Source organism: Protomyctophum parallelum (assembly GCF_964188405.1).
Source record: "Protomyctophum parallelum genome assembly, chromosome: 10".
NCBI lineage: Eukaryota > Metazoa > Chordata > Actinopteri > Myctophiformes > Myctophidae > Protomyctophum > Protomyctophum parallelum.
The window spans coordinates 29,521,263-29,542,333 of NC_139704.1; the positions used below are offsets into that span (position 1 = coordinate 29,521,263).

The 21,071-nt window shown below is 42.7% G+C and overlaps 1 protein-coding gene across 1 annotated transcript in view; it reads left to right on the forward strand.

The window, feature by feature from the left end:
• The window catches only part of LOC310865776 (inactive phospholipase D5-like), a gene marked incomplete at its 5' end in the record, with an annotated part of 107,127 nt that extends 87,299 nt beyond the window's left edge, over positions 1-19,828 (forward strand). Inside the window, 8 exons of the mRNA XM_083774982.1 lie at positions 676-862; positions 6,882-6,990; positions 7,288-7,415; positions 8,663-8,860; positions 14,632-14,768; positions 15,210-15,375; positions 15,515-15,605; positions 18,100-19,828. Coding sequence (XP_083631108.1) covers positions 676-862; positions 6,882-6,990; positions 7,288-7,415; positions 8,663-8,860; positions 14,632-14,768; positions 15,210-15,375; positions 15,515-15,605; positions 18,100-18,608 — 1,525 coding nt within the window. The 3' untranslated portion in view covers positions 18,609-19,828. The remainder of the gene's footprint in view (positions 1-675; positions 863-6,881; positions 6,991-7,287; positions 7,416-8,662; positions 8,861-14,631; positions 14,769-15,209; positions 15,376-15,514; positions 15,606-18,099) is intronic.
• Between the last annotated feature and the right edge of the window lie 1,243 nt (positions 19,829-21,071).

A 21,071-nucleotide genomic window follows, 5' to 3' on the forward strand; every position in this document is an offset into this window, starting at 1 on the left:
TGAATATAGCCTTGTTTCTCTGGCATTGCGCCAGGTGCATCTATACCCGAGCTGCTGATGACTCCGCTGCTGCTAATATGAACTAGACATAATTGCTTCATAAAAGACAGAAAAACCTCACATTAATTCCCAGCATGCAATTTCCCATTATGCTGGGGCTTACTCTGATGAAATTTCAGCAGTGTTTTTCGATTATGGAACCAGCTAGAGCAGGGGTTCTCAACCTGGGGGTCGTGACTCCTCGGGTGGTCGCCAAATTATTTTGGGGGGTCCCCAGATTATATTTAAAAAATATAAATATAAATATAAATATTTGTATTTATTTTTTGCAAGTGAATGGCTGGAAAATGGAAACATAGTACACATATAGTACATGCATAAACCTTCCTTAACGATTATATCTGGTTTCAGTATTTCTTTATGATGTATTGTCTTTGTCACTGTTATTTAGGATATTTATTGTAGTGGTCAATTTGTATTGGGGGCGGGGATAGGGGTGGGGTGGGGTCACGAGACATGGCCAAAGCATTTCGGGGTCTCCAGCCAAAAACGTTGAGAACCCCCGAGCTAGAGCACCACCACCTCCAGCCCCCCTCCTTCCAGTTATCTCTTTGTCACACAGATTATCTTTAACTTTTTCAGTTTGCTTGTTTTCTTCTCTGTTGGTTTCCGTAGGGTCGTGCTTGTGGAGAACATCCCGAACGACGTTTTCTTTTTGGACAATGAAACATCCTATCTGCCCCTCTCTGATGGCCTCCATGACCTGTTGGAGCACGCAGTGCGGTCCGTGGAGATAGTGTCCCCTCTGTGGGTCCTCAACTCCTCGGATTATGAGGCCAGCTTCCAGCCTACTGCCAGGCAGGTAAGACCAACACCACAAAACAGGACCTGGGGGGTCCTGTTTCAGATCAAAGATTTATTGATTTAGGTTTAAGCACTGCTTAAAACAAATCGGCAATTAAACCTTGACCTCTGATTCATTTTTCATTTGGAAGTGTAAATTAACAGTAACAGTATTACTCTCCACCGGAGAGATGGGTGACAGCCGGAATGTAGACGGCACCCGGGTGAGCAGTATGGGTTTAGCGCCCCAGCCTGTGTCCTCCATGAGGAGGAAGCCCAACAAACCTTTAGGAGGGCCATTGTAATCCACCACTCCTGAATGGAGTGCCTGGTACTGGGAGTCTGGTGCAACGCACAGGTCCTGGGCCTGGTGAGAGCAGGAGTGGACCTGGTGAGACGTAGGAGGGGCCCGGTCAGGAGTCAACCCACAGAGCCTAGTCCTTCCACGTGCCAGATTTTGGTTCTCCCAGTACCGGCAGAGTAGTTCCGGAGCAACGGATTGTGTGGTCTTGCTCATTCCCTGATGGACTGATCAAGGGTAGCTACTGGGACGTAAGTCGGGATTTGATCAACCCCGTCTGGGTCACCTGAGTGAGGGGTATGATGTTGGAAGACCCGAAACCCAGTTGACCTCAGGAAACATCACTGAGGATACGTCCCAGGTGCATCCATGAAACATCACTGAAGATATGTCCCAGGTGCATCCATGCCATGTATTTTTATTATTTTTTAGTTACTCTCTAGTAGTGTAAGCTATGAGACATATATTTACTATATATTCACATGTATGCACATATATTAACCTGAATATGGCATATATACACACATATATTAACCTGAATATGGCATATATGCACATATATTAAACTGAATATGGCATATATGCACATAATTATATTAACCTGAATATGGCATATATGCACATACTATATGTCCTTTCAGTATATGGGAAGCCTAATGTAGATTCAACTCATATGAACAACCAGAGCAGAGCTTCTGTAAGCCACATAGCTTCTTGCTTTCTAGGAATGTACATTCTGTTTTGTTTTTTTATGTTTTGTTTTTTTTACTTGCCAGTTGCCACAACAGGAAGCTCCACCCCTTCACTCCCATAGAATGAGTGTTTGTGTGCAGGTTGAGTTGGTGAAGTATCTGCAGGTTGAGTTGAGTTGGTGAAGTATCTGCAGGTTGAGTTGAGTTGGTGAAGTATCTACAGGTTGAGTTGAGTTGGTGAAGTATCTGCAGGTTGAGTTGAGTTGGTGAAGTATCTGCAGGTTGAGTTGAGTTGGTGAAGTAACTACAGGTTGAATTAGCCATCCCCAACACACTTACACACTGTACATGAGAGAGTGCGCTTATCCTCTAACATATTATTTCCTTGTGACTGTCGTATACGTAACTAAGGAATGACAGCACGTGTGTTGGATGCTACTTGGAAATAAAAATAACATTCAGATTCCTGCTGTCGTCTGTCCCTTAATTGCTATTAAAGGACCACTTCACCACTTTTCAACCTATCTTCATATAATAGGTCCTCACTAATAATCATGAAGAAATGGTGCAATTTTTTTTCTACTCGGTCTGTGTCTCATAGGAGGGCTGTGGGCAGTTCAGAAACCGTCTTCCAGTGACATCATCGATGGGGAATACAAGCTAATAAAAACTGCAGGCTTTCTAGTCCTGAAAAGTTGCAATGCGAAAATGGAAGCCATCGTTCTCACGATAATGAAAATCTAAACATTTTTGTAAAAAAATCTTGTTTAAAAAATAATCTGCTTAATGATGATGTCACTGGAAGACGGTTTATAAACTGCCCACAGCCCTCCTATGAGACACAGACTGAGTAGAAAAAAATCGTGCCATTTTATCATGATTATTAGTGAGGACCTATTATATGAAGATAGGTTGAAAAGTGGTGAAGTGGTCCTTTAAGCATAGCTGCAAAAGGTCTACTAATTGAATTCCAGGCCTTTTTTGTTTGTTTTTTGTTTTAATGTAATCTCATTACAGAGTTTTTGTTGAATCATCACCATCATAAAACTCAACAGCGTTGAGAAATGGTTCCTTATTTTTGAGGGGTGCTTGCCCCCTAAATGTTCAGCTTTGAGGGTTTGTGTAAACACAAACATTGTCCTAATACAAACATGAAATGCCATTGACAATGAACGGACAGTTTTGAGTGTTTGTCCAAGCACAAACATTGCATGCCATTGACAATGAATGGCCAGTTTTGAGTGCAAACATTGCGTAAACGCAATCATTGAAGACGAAGGTGAGGACGCATATTGTGAATCAGTAGGTTTGTGTCATCCTCTGGACAGTATAAGCTGGACAGCAAATGACATGGCAATGCAGTCAGTATGTAACTACTAGGCCAGCAGCTTCACACAGGTTGATGTAGACCAGCGGTTCCCAAACCTTTTGGCCATGCACCCCCGTTACCTCCCGACCTAGCTGACGCACCCCCCCCCCCCCCCCCACATGGAAATATAAATTGCATAAGCTATATAGAGACATATATTTCCTATTTATCCACATATATGCACATATATGAACTTGAATATGGCATACAGTATATATACAGGATAGGCTGTATTCTGCATATACTTGCCATATATTGGCATAATATGTTAATATATTTAAAATAAAACCACAGCGCCACCATTAGCCTTTTCATGTCGCGCACCCCCCAGAAGGTGCCGTTTGGGAACCACTGATGTAGACTAATTCCTATTATAATACATTTTTATTTCATTTTAACACAATTTGTGCCCAAGACGTCCACATACGTCCTAGGAATTACTGCATGTAGTGCCCAGGACATCTGTGGACGTCTTGGTAAAACGACAGGTCCCTGACAGGTCCCCCCCCATAGGATTACGTGCAGTGCCTATAGGCTTCCCTCCCCCGAACACAGGCTAATTGTGTTCCCCAAGACCGCCCGTGTGCAAATTCACACAATGTTGATTGCCACAATAGTTTGGAATAGAGCCAAGGCATCATCCCTACAGTAAGCAATCGATAACTCCTCCGGTGCTCCTTTACCAGCTGCCAAAATACCAGTTTAGATTTAATTTGAGGTCAATGGCAGTGAGTTATATTTGGAATGGTATTTGGCTGGCTATTTACTACTTTTACTACGGTTTACCACTCAAATTGATCACTCTCTTCATGAAAACACATCGCACAAATGTGGAGGCATTCACAGCAGCCTTGCATGCATGCACGCGCACGCACACACACACACACACACACACACACACACACACACACACACACACACACACACACACACACACACACTTTATTGTATAGAGTAAGTGGCTGCCACAAGAGAGAGAGATCACATCTAATGGCCTCAGCCTGCAGCAACCTCTTCCCAAACAGATGGCTCCAAATAAGGGCCCACTGAGATGGGAACTGCACCAGAATATAGCATCTGTGTGTGGGTGCTCTACACACAGGACGGGGTCCCTACACTGTAAAGTCCTGATTGTTCATTTAACTCGAATGTACAGATGTACAAAAGTATAGTAAACTAGATAAAGTGCCCCTCGGGGCACATGTCTCCACCAGGGCAGGTCAGGTTGTGGCCTCCTGGTGGCGCTATAATAGGCCAATGTGAAAAGGGTGCCATTTCTTCTTACGCCTTGAATGGCAATTGGATGATTTCAGACATTTTGTTCCAAAAATGGGTTTTGCAAAAATCCACCTGTTGGTGGCGCTATAACAGGCCAATGTGAAAAGGGTGGGATATATTCCTCAGCCTAGTAGGAAAGTCTGTGAAAGGTTTCACGTAAATTGCATGCTGCGTTCATGATTTGAGGCTTTTTGTTCAGATTCAAGTGCAGGTTTCATAGTACACCCACGTCGCCACGGCATTTATAAAGTGATCGCAAACAGCTGATCCTTCCTTAATTTCGTTCTGACGTTAATAAATGTGACGGCTGAAATCTATCAGGCACGCGCTCATTTTTGCGACATGAACACCTGCCTTACGTCCTGGAAACCATGGTTACAGGAAAAAGAATGTTTCCCTCGCTGGACTTGCTGCCCCAGCTCTCTCATACACACAGACGAACGCACACGCAACTTGCAACTTGTTGTATCTTAAATAAATAAACCTGCATGAATTAAATAAAGCTGTCTGTTTCTCCTCTCGCTTCGCTTCCCTTGCTGCCTCCCTTGCTCCTCACCCCCCCGCACGCACATATTGCAATTTGCAAGCAACTTTCACTGTGTGTTGTTAGTTGTATATAAAAGTATTAAAATGTTTATTCATTTAATATACAACAAGATTAGTGAACGAAAACCTGAACCTGTGATTATGTGAAGCATTAATTAAATAACATTGCTCACGTCATTGGAATGAGTTTCAGCCCGTGACAAATGCTGTTTTGCAACTCTGCATCTCCTCCTCCGCTCCTGTTCTGTCTCTCTGTCACTGTCGTGACCTGCATGCACGTTTATGACATTACTGTATATTAGGCTGCATGCCTCGTAGCCTAAACCTTATGTGGTACTGGTGGTAGGCTGTAGTGGTGGAGGTCCGTGGACCGTGAATTAAGTTGGCACCCCGTGATTTCCATATGACGGGAAAAAAAAAGAAAAGATGCGGTACCCACTTTGCTGCCTCGGCACTGTCGGCATGTCACATTTAGTGGCATTCGAGTGCGTCAGGTTTATCCTTAATTAAAAGGACGAGACGTGAGAAAGACATGGCTGTAGACTTACTTATCTGCGAAAAGAAAAGCTAAAACTGCAGCACTGCAAATGCCTCTCGATATGTCATGGGGGGGTCGGGGGGGGCTACCGGTATGCGCTCATGCAACACAGTTTAAATGGCTTAAGCATGACTTGCAGCATTGTTTTTAATTGCGCGATTTTAATAAGCTTGCACACTTGGAAATATGATAATATCCTACCAATTTCATATGACATGCTTTTACAAAAAAAAAATCCACATGTAGGCTATTATTAGTTTTATACATTTTAGGAGTGAAAACATATGTTTAGATGCCTGTGACAGCCTCTCAGCTGGTCAAACAATGCTGCTCCGCTGTTCTACGACAGAAAAACAGGTGAGGACAAAGCGTACGCCAGCTCCCGAGCAGACGTGAGTTTTGAACGTTGTCAAGTTCAATTTCAAGCTTTGCCGGAAATGTTAAATGCCGAAAATGTCGGTAATTTCGGCGTGCACCCATATTTTGGCGTACGCACGGTTGATAAATGAGGGCCCTAGTCAGGGCCGGATTAACACCTCTGAGGGCCCCTGGGCACTGAAGCTCGAAGGGCCCCCCCCCTTCACCCGCTCGCAACATTTTTGCTGTTTTTTGGAGCCGTTTTGGGGCGGTTTTATGCCGTTATATTGGCCTATTTTCGCCCCCCCCCCCCCCCCCCCCCCCAGAGTGACAGCCAATCTAGCGCATTGTTGCTGCTTTACACACACAATTTGTACTTTTCAGCTGCCCTTCTCACCAACAAATGCAACAATAAAACACTAATCTTTTTAGACACCATTTATTTCATTCGGATTAGCAGGGACATTTTCTGTAATGCCCAAGGGCCCCTGGGCACGTGCCCAAAGTGCCCATATGGTAGATCCGGCCCTGGCCCTAGTGTGTAACGAGGATCTTTGGACAGAATCTGGAGGAGTAATGTGTTTTTCAAAAGTAGGCCTCCTTGTGGCGCTATAACAGGCTGTTCTGGAAAAATGTTCAGACACACGGACGGAGTGCAAAACATACTCTCTCCCTATGCCTTCGGCCTGATGGAGACAATTAACCTTTTACTATATAACCATGGCAGTGTTAGCAGTGCACCATTGCTCTATGCAGGTACTCACATTATAATATGACATGTAGCCTACGCATACATGTGACATATTCCAGGGAGCTATACCTATACTGTATGACATAAGAGCAAAATGGCCACTATGCAAAGATAATGAATGAGAAAGATGCATAGCAGATTCACAATGAATCTTTTGATAGCGAATGTAGTATGTGTGAGGACCTTCTCCTCCTGTGTTCCCACAGGGCAGAGCTCTGCTGGAAGAGCTCCAGGGACTGAAAGCGAGGGGAATCAACCTCAAGATCTCCAGTGGCATGATCGACTCAGCCGAACTCCGAACCCTCGACAGACACAGTCAGCTCTCACTCATACACACATCTAACATGCCCCTGCCGTGTGCGTGTGTGTGTGTGTGCGTGTGTGCGACTGTGCGTGCGTGCGTGCGTGTACACATGTGCACCCATGTTTTTGGCTTTCTGCAGCATACCTCTAACTTTGTAATCCCCCAAAATATAATGCAATGTTATTTTCCCTTTCTGTCACTGTCACTCTGGTGATGTGTAATTTTTCTGGTGCAAAGGCACTGTACGACAGCATCATTTTCTGTGTCTTTCTCTTCATCTCTGTCTTTGCTTATCGGGTTGTGTCCAGGCGCTGACGTACACTATGTGAACATGACGGCACTGACCAATGGACATCTCCACTCCTCTTTCTGGGTGGTGGACAGGAAACACCTGTACTTCGGCAGTGCTAGCATGGATTGGAGGTCCCTGGCCACGGTACCTAATGTGTACAGCACACACAAGCACACACACATGCATGCATGCACACACACACACGCACAGCAGAAAGGCACAGCCACACATACAGACAGACGCATTATACTTATATACAGTTAATAATGATTCTAGACAGCTGTTTGCTTCCGGGGCGGCTGTGGCTCAGGAGGTAGAGCAGGTCATCCAATGATCCTTGGGGTCGATGGTTCGAATCCTGGTTCCACCTTGCTGTCGAAGTGTCCTTGGGCAAGACACTGAACCCCACATTGCCTACAATGAGTCGGTGGGTGTGAGCTCGCCAACATTGGTGTGTGAATGTGGGAAGTGAGGACGCTGGCATCGACTGTCCGCTGCTTCACCTCCCAAAGTATGAATGAGCACTTGAAAAAGTGCTATAAAAATGTAATCAGTTTCATAATGTGTCCCCCAGGCTCCCCCATACAGAAATGGTTTGTTGAGAGGACTGAGGAAGAACTTGTCTGGCCTGCACAGAGCCATGATCTTGATAGACTGTACAGTGCCAATAGATTGAAATAGAGCCCATATCAGCCATACAGTAAGCAATCTAGAACTCCTCCTGTGCTTCTTTACATTTCATTCATTCCTTTGGAATTAATTGGAATGCTACATGTGAGCCACGCCTAATCACCTCATTAATGGTCTTATCGCTAAATAGAAGTGGACTATGGAGTTGGTCCTACTCCTTTGCTACTGTAACATTCTCCAATATTCTGGGATGGCCCTGTTGGAACATTGCTGCTGCAATTTGCTTTCATTCAGCCACAAGAGAGGTTACCATGACCGAGGGAGACGGCCTGTAATTGGATGACTGTCGGATGACTGTCGTGTGTGTGTGTGTGTGTGTGTGTGTGTGTGTGTGTGTGTGTGTGTGTGTGTGTGTGTGTGTGTGTGTGTGTGTGTGTGTGTGTGTGTGTGTGTGTGTGTGTGCGTGTGCGTGTGGGGGGGGGGTAGTCAAGATGGCTAAACATAAAAGCATTTTAAGACTATTTGTGCTGTCTGTATCATATTCATAATGACTCAGGGTATTACTGAGATGGAAAAGGCACGACTGAATTATTTAATATGCAATGGCGGTGATTGGGATGATGATGATAATGATTATGCTAATGATGTAGATATTGACGGGAAAAAAACATAACTGAACATGTTTTAATGTATTCGCTGTTATAATAATGATGATGATGTGCTAGACACTGACGGTGCTGCATGCCTGCATCCTTCCACAGAGGAAGGAACTGGGGGTTCTGGTGTACGACTGCAGCTGTCTGGCCCTGGACCTCCACAGAGTGTTCAGCCTCTACTGGGGCCTCGAGTACAGAGACTTCATCCCCTCCTTCTGGTCCAAGCGGGTCTTTGGCCTCTTCAACAGGGACTCGCCGCTGGAGATCACTCTCAACAGCACCAAGGCAGAGGCCTACGTCTCTGTGAGTGACTATACAGACAAAGTTTTAATAAAATGTTGGGGATGTCATTTTTTTTAACCCATTTAAGCCTGACGTCGAAAAGTCTTCTGAAAGAATATATATTCAAAGATTCGTGCCGCATTTTCACGATTTTTCAAAAAGATAGCAGACCTACAAGCTCGTAGCTATGAGCTTGTAGATCTGATATTTTTCAATAGCTAAAGTATAACATAATGCTTAGTTAAAACACAAAAAGGGGTTAAACATAGTTTATTGATTTTTCTTTACAACATAGTATTTTCAAAGCAATTATTCACATGTATTTTTCCCCCCACAACCACATGGCAGCACAAATACTAAACAAAATCTTCAAAGAAACATCAGGAAATGTCCATAAATACAAAGCAAATTAACAAAAAACTAAAAAGACACATTACATACAGTTAAACAAACAAATGCACAATGTCCCCATCACAGTTCCTTTCCAAATAAGCAAGGCAAGGCTGTTTTATTTGCATGGCATAAAACCATTAAAAAACCCCAACAATCAATACTAAGAACAAATCATGACTCATTAAAGGCCTATATAAAATCATGTAAGAAACCAACAGTTCCCATACTATGATAAGAAGTACTCTAAGAAACAATGGTAAAAATGGACCTCAATCATCTATAATAACTATGACTACCTGTCAGTGGGGAGTGTTGGCTGATGAATGAATATCAACATCCGAATATATTTTCGTCAGTAGTCGTTTATGTGTATGATCTATGGAATGAAAAAATACGGTGGTGTCCAGGAAGTTGACCTCTGTTGAATGATTGATGTGTTTGATGGTTATGGAAGCATGGTGTGTGTTCAAAAATTGTAGAAATGTGTCAAACTGTTGAAAGGCCAGAGCCCTATGATGTCATATAAAAATCTGAAATACATTGTAGTACATATGTGTATGTATTTGGTTAAAATGGGTAGGGTTTAAAAAAAGGCAAAAGCATGCTCTGTTGCACTGGCCTAAAAGTGGGTCCTTAAAAACTGCTTCAACTTCTGAGATGTATGTATGTATGTATGTATGTATGTATGTACAGTATTTAAAAGGGGGGCTTTTTTGTAAAATCCCAACCCGCAATACCTTCATATATTTAAAAAGAATACCAAAATAGGGTTACCAGTGAAGGGCAACATGCCTATTCGCTGGGGACTATGCAAGGCAGAGGCGTCCACCCCCCTGAGTCCAAGTTAGACTAGACCGCATACCATAAAAATCTGAAATACATTGTAGTACATATGTATGTATGTATGTATGTACAAAATAAATGTAATCAAATGCACCCTGGTTACATTTCTATTCTCTCAGTTAAATGAACACTCAGGATTGTACTGTGTAATGTTGGACCTCTGACTCCAGGTCCATCATTTAATAGCTGGCCTTAATTGGCTCAGTGCCATCACATTTCTCCTCCTCCTCCTTCTTCTTCTCCTCCTCCTCCTCCTCCACCCCACTAAGGTTTTTGAATAATTGTAGTGCAGTAAAAAGTACAATATTTGCCTTTGAGATGAAGTATTGAAAAATGGAAATAGGCTACTCCATAAAGTAATAGTAGACTACCTCAGAATTGTACTTGAGTAAAAGTACGTAGTTACCCCAGACCCATCTGCTGGGTCTGCTGTCGTCCAATTCGGCTGCTGTGGGGCCACTGCTTGTCCGACTGGCATTTGACGTGTGGCCGCAGACGATTGGGCGCCATCTGGACCACCACCCTCGTAAAAACGTCTGAAGAGCAGGTTCATGTCATTGGCCTCCCTGTCACTGTAGTGCTCGCTGAACTGTACCCAGTAATCACCTTGAATCTCCTTCACACCTCCCTGGTGTTATTCTGCTGTAAGCAATTTAGGCATTTAGCAGACAACCCTACCCAGCGCGACTTACAAGTGAGAAATCTAATTAAATAGCATGAACTCTAGTCAAGAAACAACAGTGTCACATAAGCAGAGCGACAGGAAAACATTTTTGCACTTTTACGGATGCACACATTTTCTTAGCAACTGTCAAAACATCATGATCTAATTCAAGTAGCATTCTTAATAGTACAGCAGATAATAGGAACGATCTTTCACTTGGTGATACAAGCGTGACATTTGGCATGAACATGCCTCTGGGTCACCTCTTTAACTTTTTTAACCGAGCCAACGAAAAATCCAATATGGCGGTCATTTTTCAAGATGGCCGCCAAATAAAAAAGGCCTTTTGTGGCGGTTCTGGACAACCATGGGTGCGGCCGACTCGAGACCGGGCACTGCACTCCCTGTGGGTGTGTGGAACGTGTGTGTCGAATTTGAAGTCGGTGGGGCGAACGGTTCTCGAGTTACGTGGATTACAGATGTACACACGCACACAAAATTCGTGCAATATAGCAGATCATTGGAACGGTTGTTCGCTTGGTGATACAAGCATGACATTTGTCATGAACCTTCCTTTGGGTCAGCTCTTTAACTTTTTTAACCGAGCCATCCAAGAATCCAATATGGCGGTGCTATTTCAAGATGGCCGCCACATCTAATTGTTAGCCTATGTCTACATTTCTTACAAATTTTAGGAAAAATTTCACCATTATCATTATTTTTTTGTTATTATTTTTAGTTTTCATACTGAAAATGGTAGCATGCTAATGCTAACTTAATGCTAACATTGTAGCATGCTAATGCTAACATAATAATGCTAACATGGTAATATGCTAGCATGCTAACATGATAATGCTAACATGCTAATTAGCGTTAGAAAATGGTAGCATTAGCATGCTACCATTTTCAGTATGAAAACAAAAAATAATGACAAAGAAATACAAAATTAATATAAAGAATAAAATAAATATATAAAAAAATTAAAAAAATTAATTAAATCTATCTATCTATAATGGTGAAATATTTCCTAAAATTTGTAAGAAATGTAGACATAGGCTAAGATTTAGATGTGGCGGCCATCTTGCATAGCACCGCCATATTGGATTCTTGGATGGCTCGGTTAAAAAAGTTAAAGAGGTGACCCAGAGCGAACAACCGTTCCAATGATCTGCTATATTGCACGAATTTTGTGTGCGTGTGTACATCTGTAATCCACGTAACCCGAGAACCGTTCGCCCCACCGACTTCAAATTCTACACACACGTTCCACACACCCACAGGGAGTGCAGTGCCCGGTCTCGAGTCGGCCGCACCCATGGTTGTCCAGAACTGCCACAAAAGGCCTTTTTTATTTGGCGGCCATCTTGAAAAATGACCGCCATATTGGATTTTTCACTGGCTCGGTTAAAAAAGTTAAAGAGGTGACCCAGAGGCATGTTCATGCCAAATTTCACGCTTGTATCACCAAGTGAAAGGTTCTCTCACAATATGGCTGTTAGCCGCTGTACTAGCATGCATGCAGGACATGCAAAACTTTGAGGCATTCTGTTCAACAAACTTTCAAAGACAATTAGGAATATGGATGGAATATGAAAAATCTGATAGATCTGTCTTGATCAAATTAATGACTGTAGAGATAATGTGTAATTGGTATGACAAAATCTGTAGGAGTAATTCAACGTAGGTTCAGGAGTGGAGACCACCCTCTGCTTATCATCCACACCCCGTTCTCAATCGCTTCCCTATCTACCACACCTGCCCTCACTCATTAGCGACTCCCCATTCACAATCACCCGTATCCACTAACCTGACTCCATTCACCACAGCCAATCCTTGCTGCAATCACCACAGTATAAATACACCTGTGATATCTCGGCCAGCTTGTTTGTTCTGCTTCACAACAGACCAAACATGAGTCTTGAGTACTGCTCTTGTAGATTGGCTATTTCTGCCATTCATTGCTTTCAATTTGTCGTCCTCCTCCACCCCAACCTCCTCCTTCCTCCTCGCTCTTCCTTCTGTCTCTATTCCTTGAGGAATCGTCGTCGTCAGCTCCTGAGACTTCGCCCCCACCCTGAGTCTTGCCCTAACCTTGGGTTCCTCATCCCGTTCCACATTCATCTCATTTCGTTTCAATATACTGTCACACTTAAGTAGAGGTGAAAGTACTAGTACTAGTGAAAAAACAATTATGCAGAAAATGGACCTGCTGATGGTGCTATAATAATAGGCTGTGTGAAAGATTTGGGACAGAGGTTCTTCCTTGGCCTCCATGCAGGGAGTGTGCCTGCAAAGTTTCATGATTGGTCCAACGGTGAACGGAGATTAGCTCTCAGCCTGCTCACAGAAATCTGCCTGTTATAGTGCCAATTTGAGGCCAGCTTGAAAAATGTAGGGTAGCCTAGTGGGAATGTGTTTGCAAAGTTTCACAGCAATTGGACATGATTTGAGGCCAGGGGCTATTTGGTTGCCTCACACATATGTTTTGTGCTCAGTCATGATGACATGAGCGTGACATCAGAGATCCAACTGCCAGCCAGCCGCCTGGCCGGTTTTCCCTTAAGCCAATTTTAATGTAGAATGTCATATGCCAAAGTGTATAGGGCTTAAGTGTGGTTACACTGACGAGTGAAATCCATAAAACACTAACAGTAAACAGTGACATTTCATGTTATGACAATATCGTAAGGCTGCAAATCAACTTCAAAGTCCTAACAAAACAACTTTCATATGATATCCACCATGTCAGACACATCCCATTGGGTCTGGGATATGCGTTCCTTAATATCCACAGACTAGAGTTTATGTTTTTAATACAGATTTTTTGTGCTGACATGATCTGGGTGTCTTGGTTTTTCATTAGGTGTACAGTATAAGCGGGATGTAAATCTGCACAACACCCTCTCAAGTATAGCAATCACTTCCAGTGGAGATGACAGCTAAGTGAGGGACAATTTCTCTTAAAGAGCATACGTTTTCTGTTTCTCATAATTATGTGCCTGCATATGAGATGAGACATCATTCTGCCTTGCGTGCAGAGGTTGTGAGCTACACTCGCCCCCCTTTTCACCTCCTCCCACAGGAATTTGGCGGAAGTAGTGGGATCTTGGCGGAAGTACCGCCCAAGAGGCCAATAGCAAGAGGGGCCAACTTTGCATTACTTCCTGTATCTGCGTGAGGTGGGCGGTAATATTATTAGGAGACGGGAAGAATGTTGGAGTCTATTCATTTCCAATGGGAGAGTGACCGTGAACACAGCTTATGATCCATTCCTTAACTCCATGGTCACTGAACTAAATACTGGACGCAATCATCACAAGGCACACAATATTTCCAAGATAGTCATACTAAAATGGCTTCTTTTAGCCAGACAAGGAGAAAATCTACTTTGTTATCGACCTTTCTTTATTCCAGCAACAAACTCTCCCGAGATTTGAGAGGAGTCCGGAAGAGTCTCTCTGTCCATCTGCATATAATGCACAATGCTCATCCACTTGTCAGCCTAGGAGGGGGGGGGGGGGGGGAGGGTGGTGGTAAGGTCGGGAGAGAAACAAACCACGCCTACTTTATTTAGGTTAGGACACCATTTGTAGGCTTTGTGTACCATTTTGCCTCTAGTGGCTCCAATGAAGTTCGAGTTTGCCCATCTTTATGAATTAATAAACAATCAGAACATTTAAAGACATACAAATATACACTTCTATGCAAAAGAAAAATAAATCTTCATATACACGGTAAATAAGGGAAAATGTGTACAGCATGGAAAAAGGGCGAGGGGGGACTTTTTTTTTACAGGGGTCAGCTTCGAATTGCAGCCGTCCGTAAGTGCATGCCTTTCCTCGAGGAGTGTATCCTCAGCATTTTGACCCTTTTTTCCATTTCATGTCAACAGAGCTCTCCAAGTGTTCTCATACCCAAAGACCGAAGCGCTGACCTGGAGGCCATTTCTAGGGTCATTCAGGAGGCCCGCCATTTCATCTACATCTCCATCACCGACTACCTGCCACTCCTCAGCAACAACCCTCACAGGTCAGAAACCCTTTTCTAGTGTTCTATTGTGAATTATAAATGCAAACCGTAACTTAAAAGGAAACTATGTAACTTTTAGGCGCCTCCCATGGTCGAATGTGGAATTAGATTTTCCAACTGACTTCAGTTCAGTCGACATGCACAAGCACACGCACAACTTCCTTGAAAAACATGGATTGCAACTTTAAAGGCCATACACTAGTTGCTTTAACCACTTAAACCACCCTGCATCCCGATTCTATGGGGAACGTGTTATGTTCACCACAAATAGCAGATTCACAAGCTCACGTTGCAACGTGTTGTGAGCTTGTTGAGCGGCTATTTCTAGCGAAGAGATTTGTGACGCGGGATTTGAGATTCATGGCCGTTCGAATGTGAGGTGATGAACTGTGAATCAACCACAGCCTTCAGGTTTGAACTGGTATCCGTCTCCCTGCCAAGGTACTGGTCTCGTATTGACGGTCTGCTGCGCGAGGCTCTAATCCTCAGGAAGGTGCGTGTCCGCCTGCTGGTCAGCTGCTGGGAACAGACTGACCCTCTTACCTTCAACTTTGTGTGGTCACTGCGCAGTCTGTGTATGGAGCAGAATAACTGCTCACTGGAAGCTGTGAGTGTCTGCATATCTATCTATCTATCCATCCATCCATCCATTCATCCATCCTTCTATGTCTGTCAGTCTGTCTAAATATATGTATGTATCAATTTTGTGTTTGTGCGTGTGTGCATGTGTGCATATGTGTGTGTAGAAGTTCTTCAGTCCCAGAAAGCAGGGGGATGGCAGCTTCCAGCAAATCAACCATAACAGGTTCATGGTGACAGACAGAGCTCTTTACCTAGGTGAGCTGTATTGTTTACTGTCTCTTTTCTCACCCACTTCCTGCAGGTCACAACTTGAGTGCATCGGGATAAATATCATTACTTGCGCAAGCAGAGCGCGCAAGTAATGTGATCGGCCTGGTCCATTTGTCGTGACAGCCGTTCCGCCATTTCAGGACCCCCCCAGAAAAACATCAAATCTGTGCCCGTATTGCTGGACCAATGATGACGAAATGACCATATTTCTTACGTCATCATTTAGAGCTAGTCATACACGTATTTCTTACGTCATCATTTAGAGCTAGTCATACACGTATGTGTATGACTAGCTCTAAATGATGACGTAAGAAATATGGTCATTTCGTCATCATTGGTCCAGCAATACGGGCACAGATTTGATGTTTTTCTGGGGGGGTCCTGAAATGGCGGAACGGCTGTCACGGTTTTTGGACCAGGCCGATCACAGAATACCGCTAATCAACTTACAACTACACACTTTATACAGTATAGAGTATAGAGTATATATGTATACATATATAGTATATGCCTATATACTATATATATACTATATATATTTCTTACGTCATCATTTAGCTCTAAATGATGACGTAAGAAATATGGTCATTTCGTCATCATTGGTCCAGCAATACGGGCACAGATTTGATGTTTTTCTGGGGGGGTCCTGAAATGGCGGAACGGCTGTCACGGTTTTTGGACCAGGCCGATCACAGAATACCGCTAATCAACTTACAACTACACACTTTATACAGTATAGAGTATAGAGTATATATGTATACATATATAGTATATGCCTATATACTATATATATTTCTTACGTCATCATTTAGAGCTAGTCATACGTATACTATATACATAATCAATAAAAAATAATTTACCAAATTGTGCCTGATCTGCTGGGACCAGAGTACGTGGTGTGTATGTAAGAAATATGGTCATTTCGTCATCATTGGTCCAGCAATCCGGGCACAGATTTGATGTATGACTAGCTCTAAATGATACACACCACGTACTCTGGTCCCAGCAGATCAGGCACAATTTGGTACATGCGCACTCTGCTTGCGCACTAGTTGGCCATTTATGGCCTACTAGTGTGCAACAAGCAAGTATGCACTCGACAGAGTGCAGTTCTAGTTATCATTGTATCCAACTGGGAGAAACAACAAAATGTCTAAGTGATCATTTCTTTCTGACATATCCTTATTTATTGACTGATATTATTATCGTATGTATTTACATGTACACAAAATATGCAAATGTGTATCACATTTGTGTCATGTTTTAATGTAAATAATTGTTATTTATTTTATTATCAGTAATAAAAAATAGCATGTATTAAATGAATAGTCATATTTCAACCGTTACTGGACCAAAGTGACCAGGTTCCATCCGTTGTTTTACAGCTGCAAATCAGTAGTGATGGCCCAGAGGTTCCCAACCACTGGTACTAGTACCACTGGTGGTACTTGAGCCCCTCTCTGGTGGTACTCTGGTGGTACGACTTTTTTGGGAGTCGCCCCAAAAAAGGGGAAAAAAGACAAAAGTGGAACGAAATATTTATATTACTAGTACTACAGGTAGTAGTTCTGACCAAGCAATTGGTTGTAGCTCTCCAGCCGTGCTGAAATGAGCACACCTAGCCGTTATTAGAAGATTTGAGAACGGATTAATCACATTAGAAATATCATCAGTTGTGCTGCTTAGTGATTAGACAGAGTTTTGTCAGATTAGCAGCATTATTGGCTTAGGAATGGAACAAAAACGGCAGGTCTACGCTCCTGTATTGTAACATCACTTATTATGGTGGTACTTGGAGAGACAAATATTTTCTGAGGTGGTACTTCAGTATAAAAAGGTTGGTAACCAATGGCCTAGACAATGTGGAGCCAATGTCGCTTACCACAAGTTTTTCTCAGTTGGGAATAAACAGGCCCAAAACTCCTGTAGTGTGAGCCTAGCTTAATTTGGTCACAGTTGTGTGCCCAGTCCAGGAATGCGCACATAGCACTCTCTCATGTGGACACCGACAGACACACGAAGAGGGCCTAAAATAAATCAGGTAAAAAACCTTTCTGATGGCTCACAGGCCACCGATGTGACAGCCCAGCAGGAGCTGTAGGCTGCCCTGATTGCCAAAAGGCCACTACTGTCCTCGTCATCACTATAATCAAATACTGTCAGACACCTGTACTTCTTTGGCTTCCTGTTGATTCGAGTTCCTTAACCCATTTAGATCTGAGGTCTATTGACTTTCCAAAAACTGTTGACACAGACAGACAGACAGACAGACAGACAGACACTTTAAACCTCCTGTCACCTGTTTATACAACTCTTTTTTTCTTTCTTGTCGTTTCCATCATTGAGGCATTATGTTTTTCACTTGTTTTGTTGTTTCCTAAAAGCAACTTAAACTTCAGAAAAGAAAGCTGTGTCTTAGACTGTGGTAACAGCTGACTTGGTCATTGTCTTACCTTTATTTGTTTTTTTATCCTTACAGGTAACCTTGACTGGGTAGGGAATGAATTCACCTTCAACGCGGGAGCTGGTCTTGTGATCAGCCAGCCAGAGGGCATAGAGGAGAAGAACTCCACAATAGTGGAGCAGATAAAGGCTGCATTTGAGAGGGACTGGTTTTCATGTTACACCCGCACCCTGCAATCCAATAAGGTCTGTAATAAGGTGCCTGTCTGCAAAAAACGCCACTTCAGCGGTCTGCTGCCAATCAAAACTAATCAACATGGCAACGGACCTGCTCCAATAAAAAACACACCACGGGACAATACCGATCTCCATGGCAACGAACAGGATCGAAGCAATATTAGTCCCTTGGATAGAGGTAGTGGACCAGTGCCAATAGGCAGCTACCAAGATAAAGAACCCAGTCACCTAGACAACAGACAGGTGCAAATCAAAATTAATTACCACAATGACAAAATGGCAGAACTGCTACCCAGCCAGTCTATTGAAAGCAGCGGCAGCAGAGAGCTGTCCACTGTGTCCCTGTGAAGTTGTGGGCTTTGCTTTTATCTTAATGTTTGGACATGGAGAATGACATTCGTCTGATGATGACAATGGACTTTCATTTCGTTCTTTGTAGCATTTTATTAATCTAATTTTATAGAAGACACAATGCTAAGAAAACATAATGTCTGATTCAGACCATATCTCCCGCAGAGAGACAAAGATGGACTCCTAGGAAGCCAAATCCTCCTGCTATTCTTGCACTTTTGGATTCAATAAAGAATTAATCCAAGCCTTTTTATTTTTTGATTGTTTAAACTGAAAGGTAGGACAAAGTTGAGGTAGATCTTAAAATGACAATGTATACTAGGAACTTCTTATGATGTTCAAGGGCGGCTGCTGATTATTCAGTCTTCTCTCAGTGAATTTGTCTTGACGACATGGAACAGATGAAGTTTATTGATTTCCTAAACATCAACAGATGCCTCTTTGTGGCAGTCATGATTTATAACCCTTTACAGACTGATCGACCCATGCCTCGTACAGTATGTGAGGAAAGGGAACTGATAAATGTCTTATGCCAAACTATGCCCTAGAGTAGCATAATATTATACAAGATGGACATGCATGTTCTGGTTCTTTACTGAAACCATTTTGTGTAAAGTTGCCCATACGGTACAGTTAATGGCTCTGCAGATAATTCAATCTCTGCTGTTAGTGACGAACACTGAGCACACTACTAATCATTTCTAATAGTCTTGAAGGCTGTTTAATGTCATCCTTTAATTCCCACCTGTTTGTAGTGCAGCTAAAGAGAGAGTTGTGGCTTTGTCTTATTTTAAAATCTGATCCAAAACAAGAAACTTCTTTCACTTCCAGTGAAAGAAGTCAGACCTTAACCTGTAGCTCCTGCCCTGACCCATAGTTTAAAACATACTGAACTGCCCATGAGCAGTGTGTTCTACACTACTGTCATTCAGTAGCCCTGCATGCGCTGAGCAAACATTCTATATTCTCGTTGGGCTGGTGACATAATCTACTATGGGACTAGATGTACTCGTGAGCTAGGGTGCTGTACAGAAAACATTTTTACTTCATGGTCATCATGCCTATCACACTTCCTTGTCTGACTTTTCACTTGTTTTGTGTGCTAACCCTCATGTTGTACTTGTACTGTGTTTAAGCTATGGTACACTAATGAGATGACATCCACAGCATAGCCTAGGTGTGGCAGCCACTCATCACAGTGTAAGATACCGGTAGATGCAATATTACTTTTCACTAATAGAATATTTATTATTATTCTGAAACGATCCTTATAGAAAATGTGTTTTTGTTCCAATGCCCACAGACAAATTGGGAGAAAAAAGGGCCACTAGATTGACATGTTAACTAACTATGGCATTCGTCTGAATGCGGTGTTGTGACTTATTGAACAGATGTTGTAATGAACAGTTAGAGGGAGGGGCCAGATGGTCTGCTTCTGGACAAGTCGATATACTGAAACTTTTAACAGCATCTGCCATTCACCTCAAGGACATGGGGGCTTATACCATAATAGGGTATTATAACAACAGTCACACAAGATTGAACATGTACTTATAAATACACCCAGAGGCATGAACAATGTTATTTAAAGCCATTGCTGTATGTTTCTCATGCCTCTGGACATCTTTTATGTGCATTTCAACAGTCTATGGGTCTTCTGAACCTGGTGCACACAGAGAAATAAGTGTTAAATAAGTGTCATTTTAAGTGTTACTTAAAATGACACGTTTTACAGTTAATCTGATATTCTAGGATTTACTGTGTATGCACCTGTGAATAACATTTAGTTATGCTTGAAAACCGTTTTGGTAAGGCCTGCAGCCAGCAATACCATGCACCAATGTAGCCTGTACCTGTATGTGCTACTGTACTTCTAGCATGTGGACAAGTTAGAGATAGGCCACTGTAGGGTATTCATATTTGTTTATTGGTGAAGAGTGCTTGCTCTGAACTGAACCGTTTGCTCTGTCATGAAAATGCAGGACTTTGACTTCTGTTTATCAGCCCTCACGTTTCTCCAGGCATGTTCTTTGCAATGCTTGTGTTCTTCATGTCAAATGCATTTATTGTAAAAGTGAGACACTTCATCTCTATGCATGTTTTCACAGTTTTATCTTAATCATCCGAAAGCACATATCATTTATAAAATGTATTGTGAGACAATGGGTAGTAACCCACAGAGCAATCTATCCAGGGCATTATTGTGATACAGGTCTCCCCCCGGGACAAATCAGATGCAACCTGCTGTCTAGACTGGGTTGGCATACAATGGGTCAGGACAAGATGTCAATAATAAGCACAGACAGGATGTATGTGGCCAAGGTACTGACTGAAAATCTATATTCTCCCTGTCAGACTACATTGTAATGTGAACTGTTCCGAATGGCTAACTCTTGCCACCTAGTGGATATCAAAATAAAGTGTTTTATTATTTTATCATGTTTTAAATTTGTATGATCT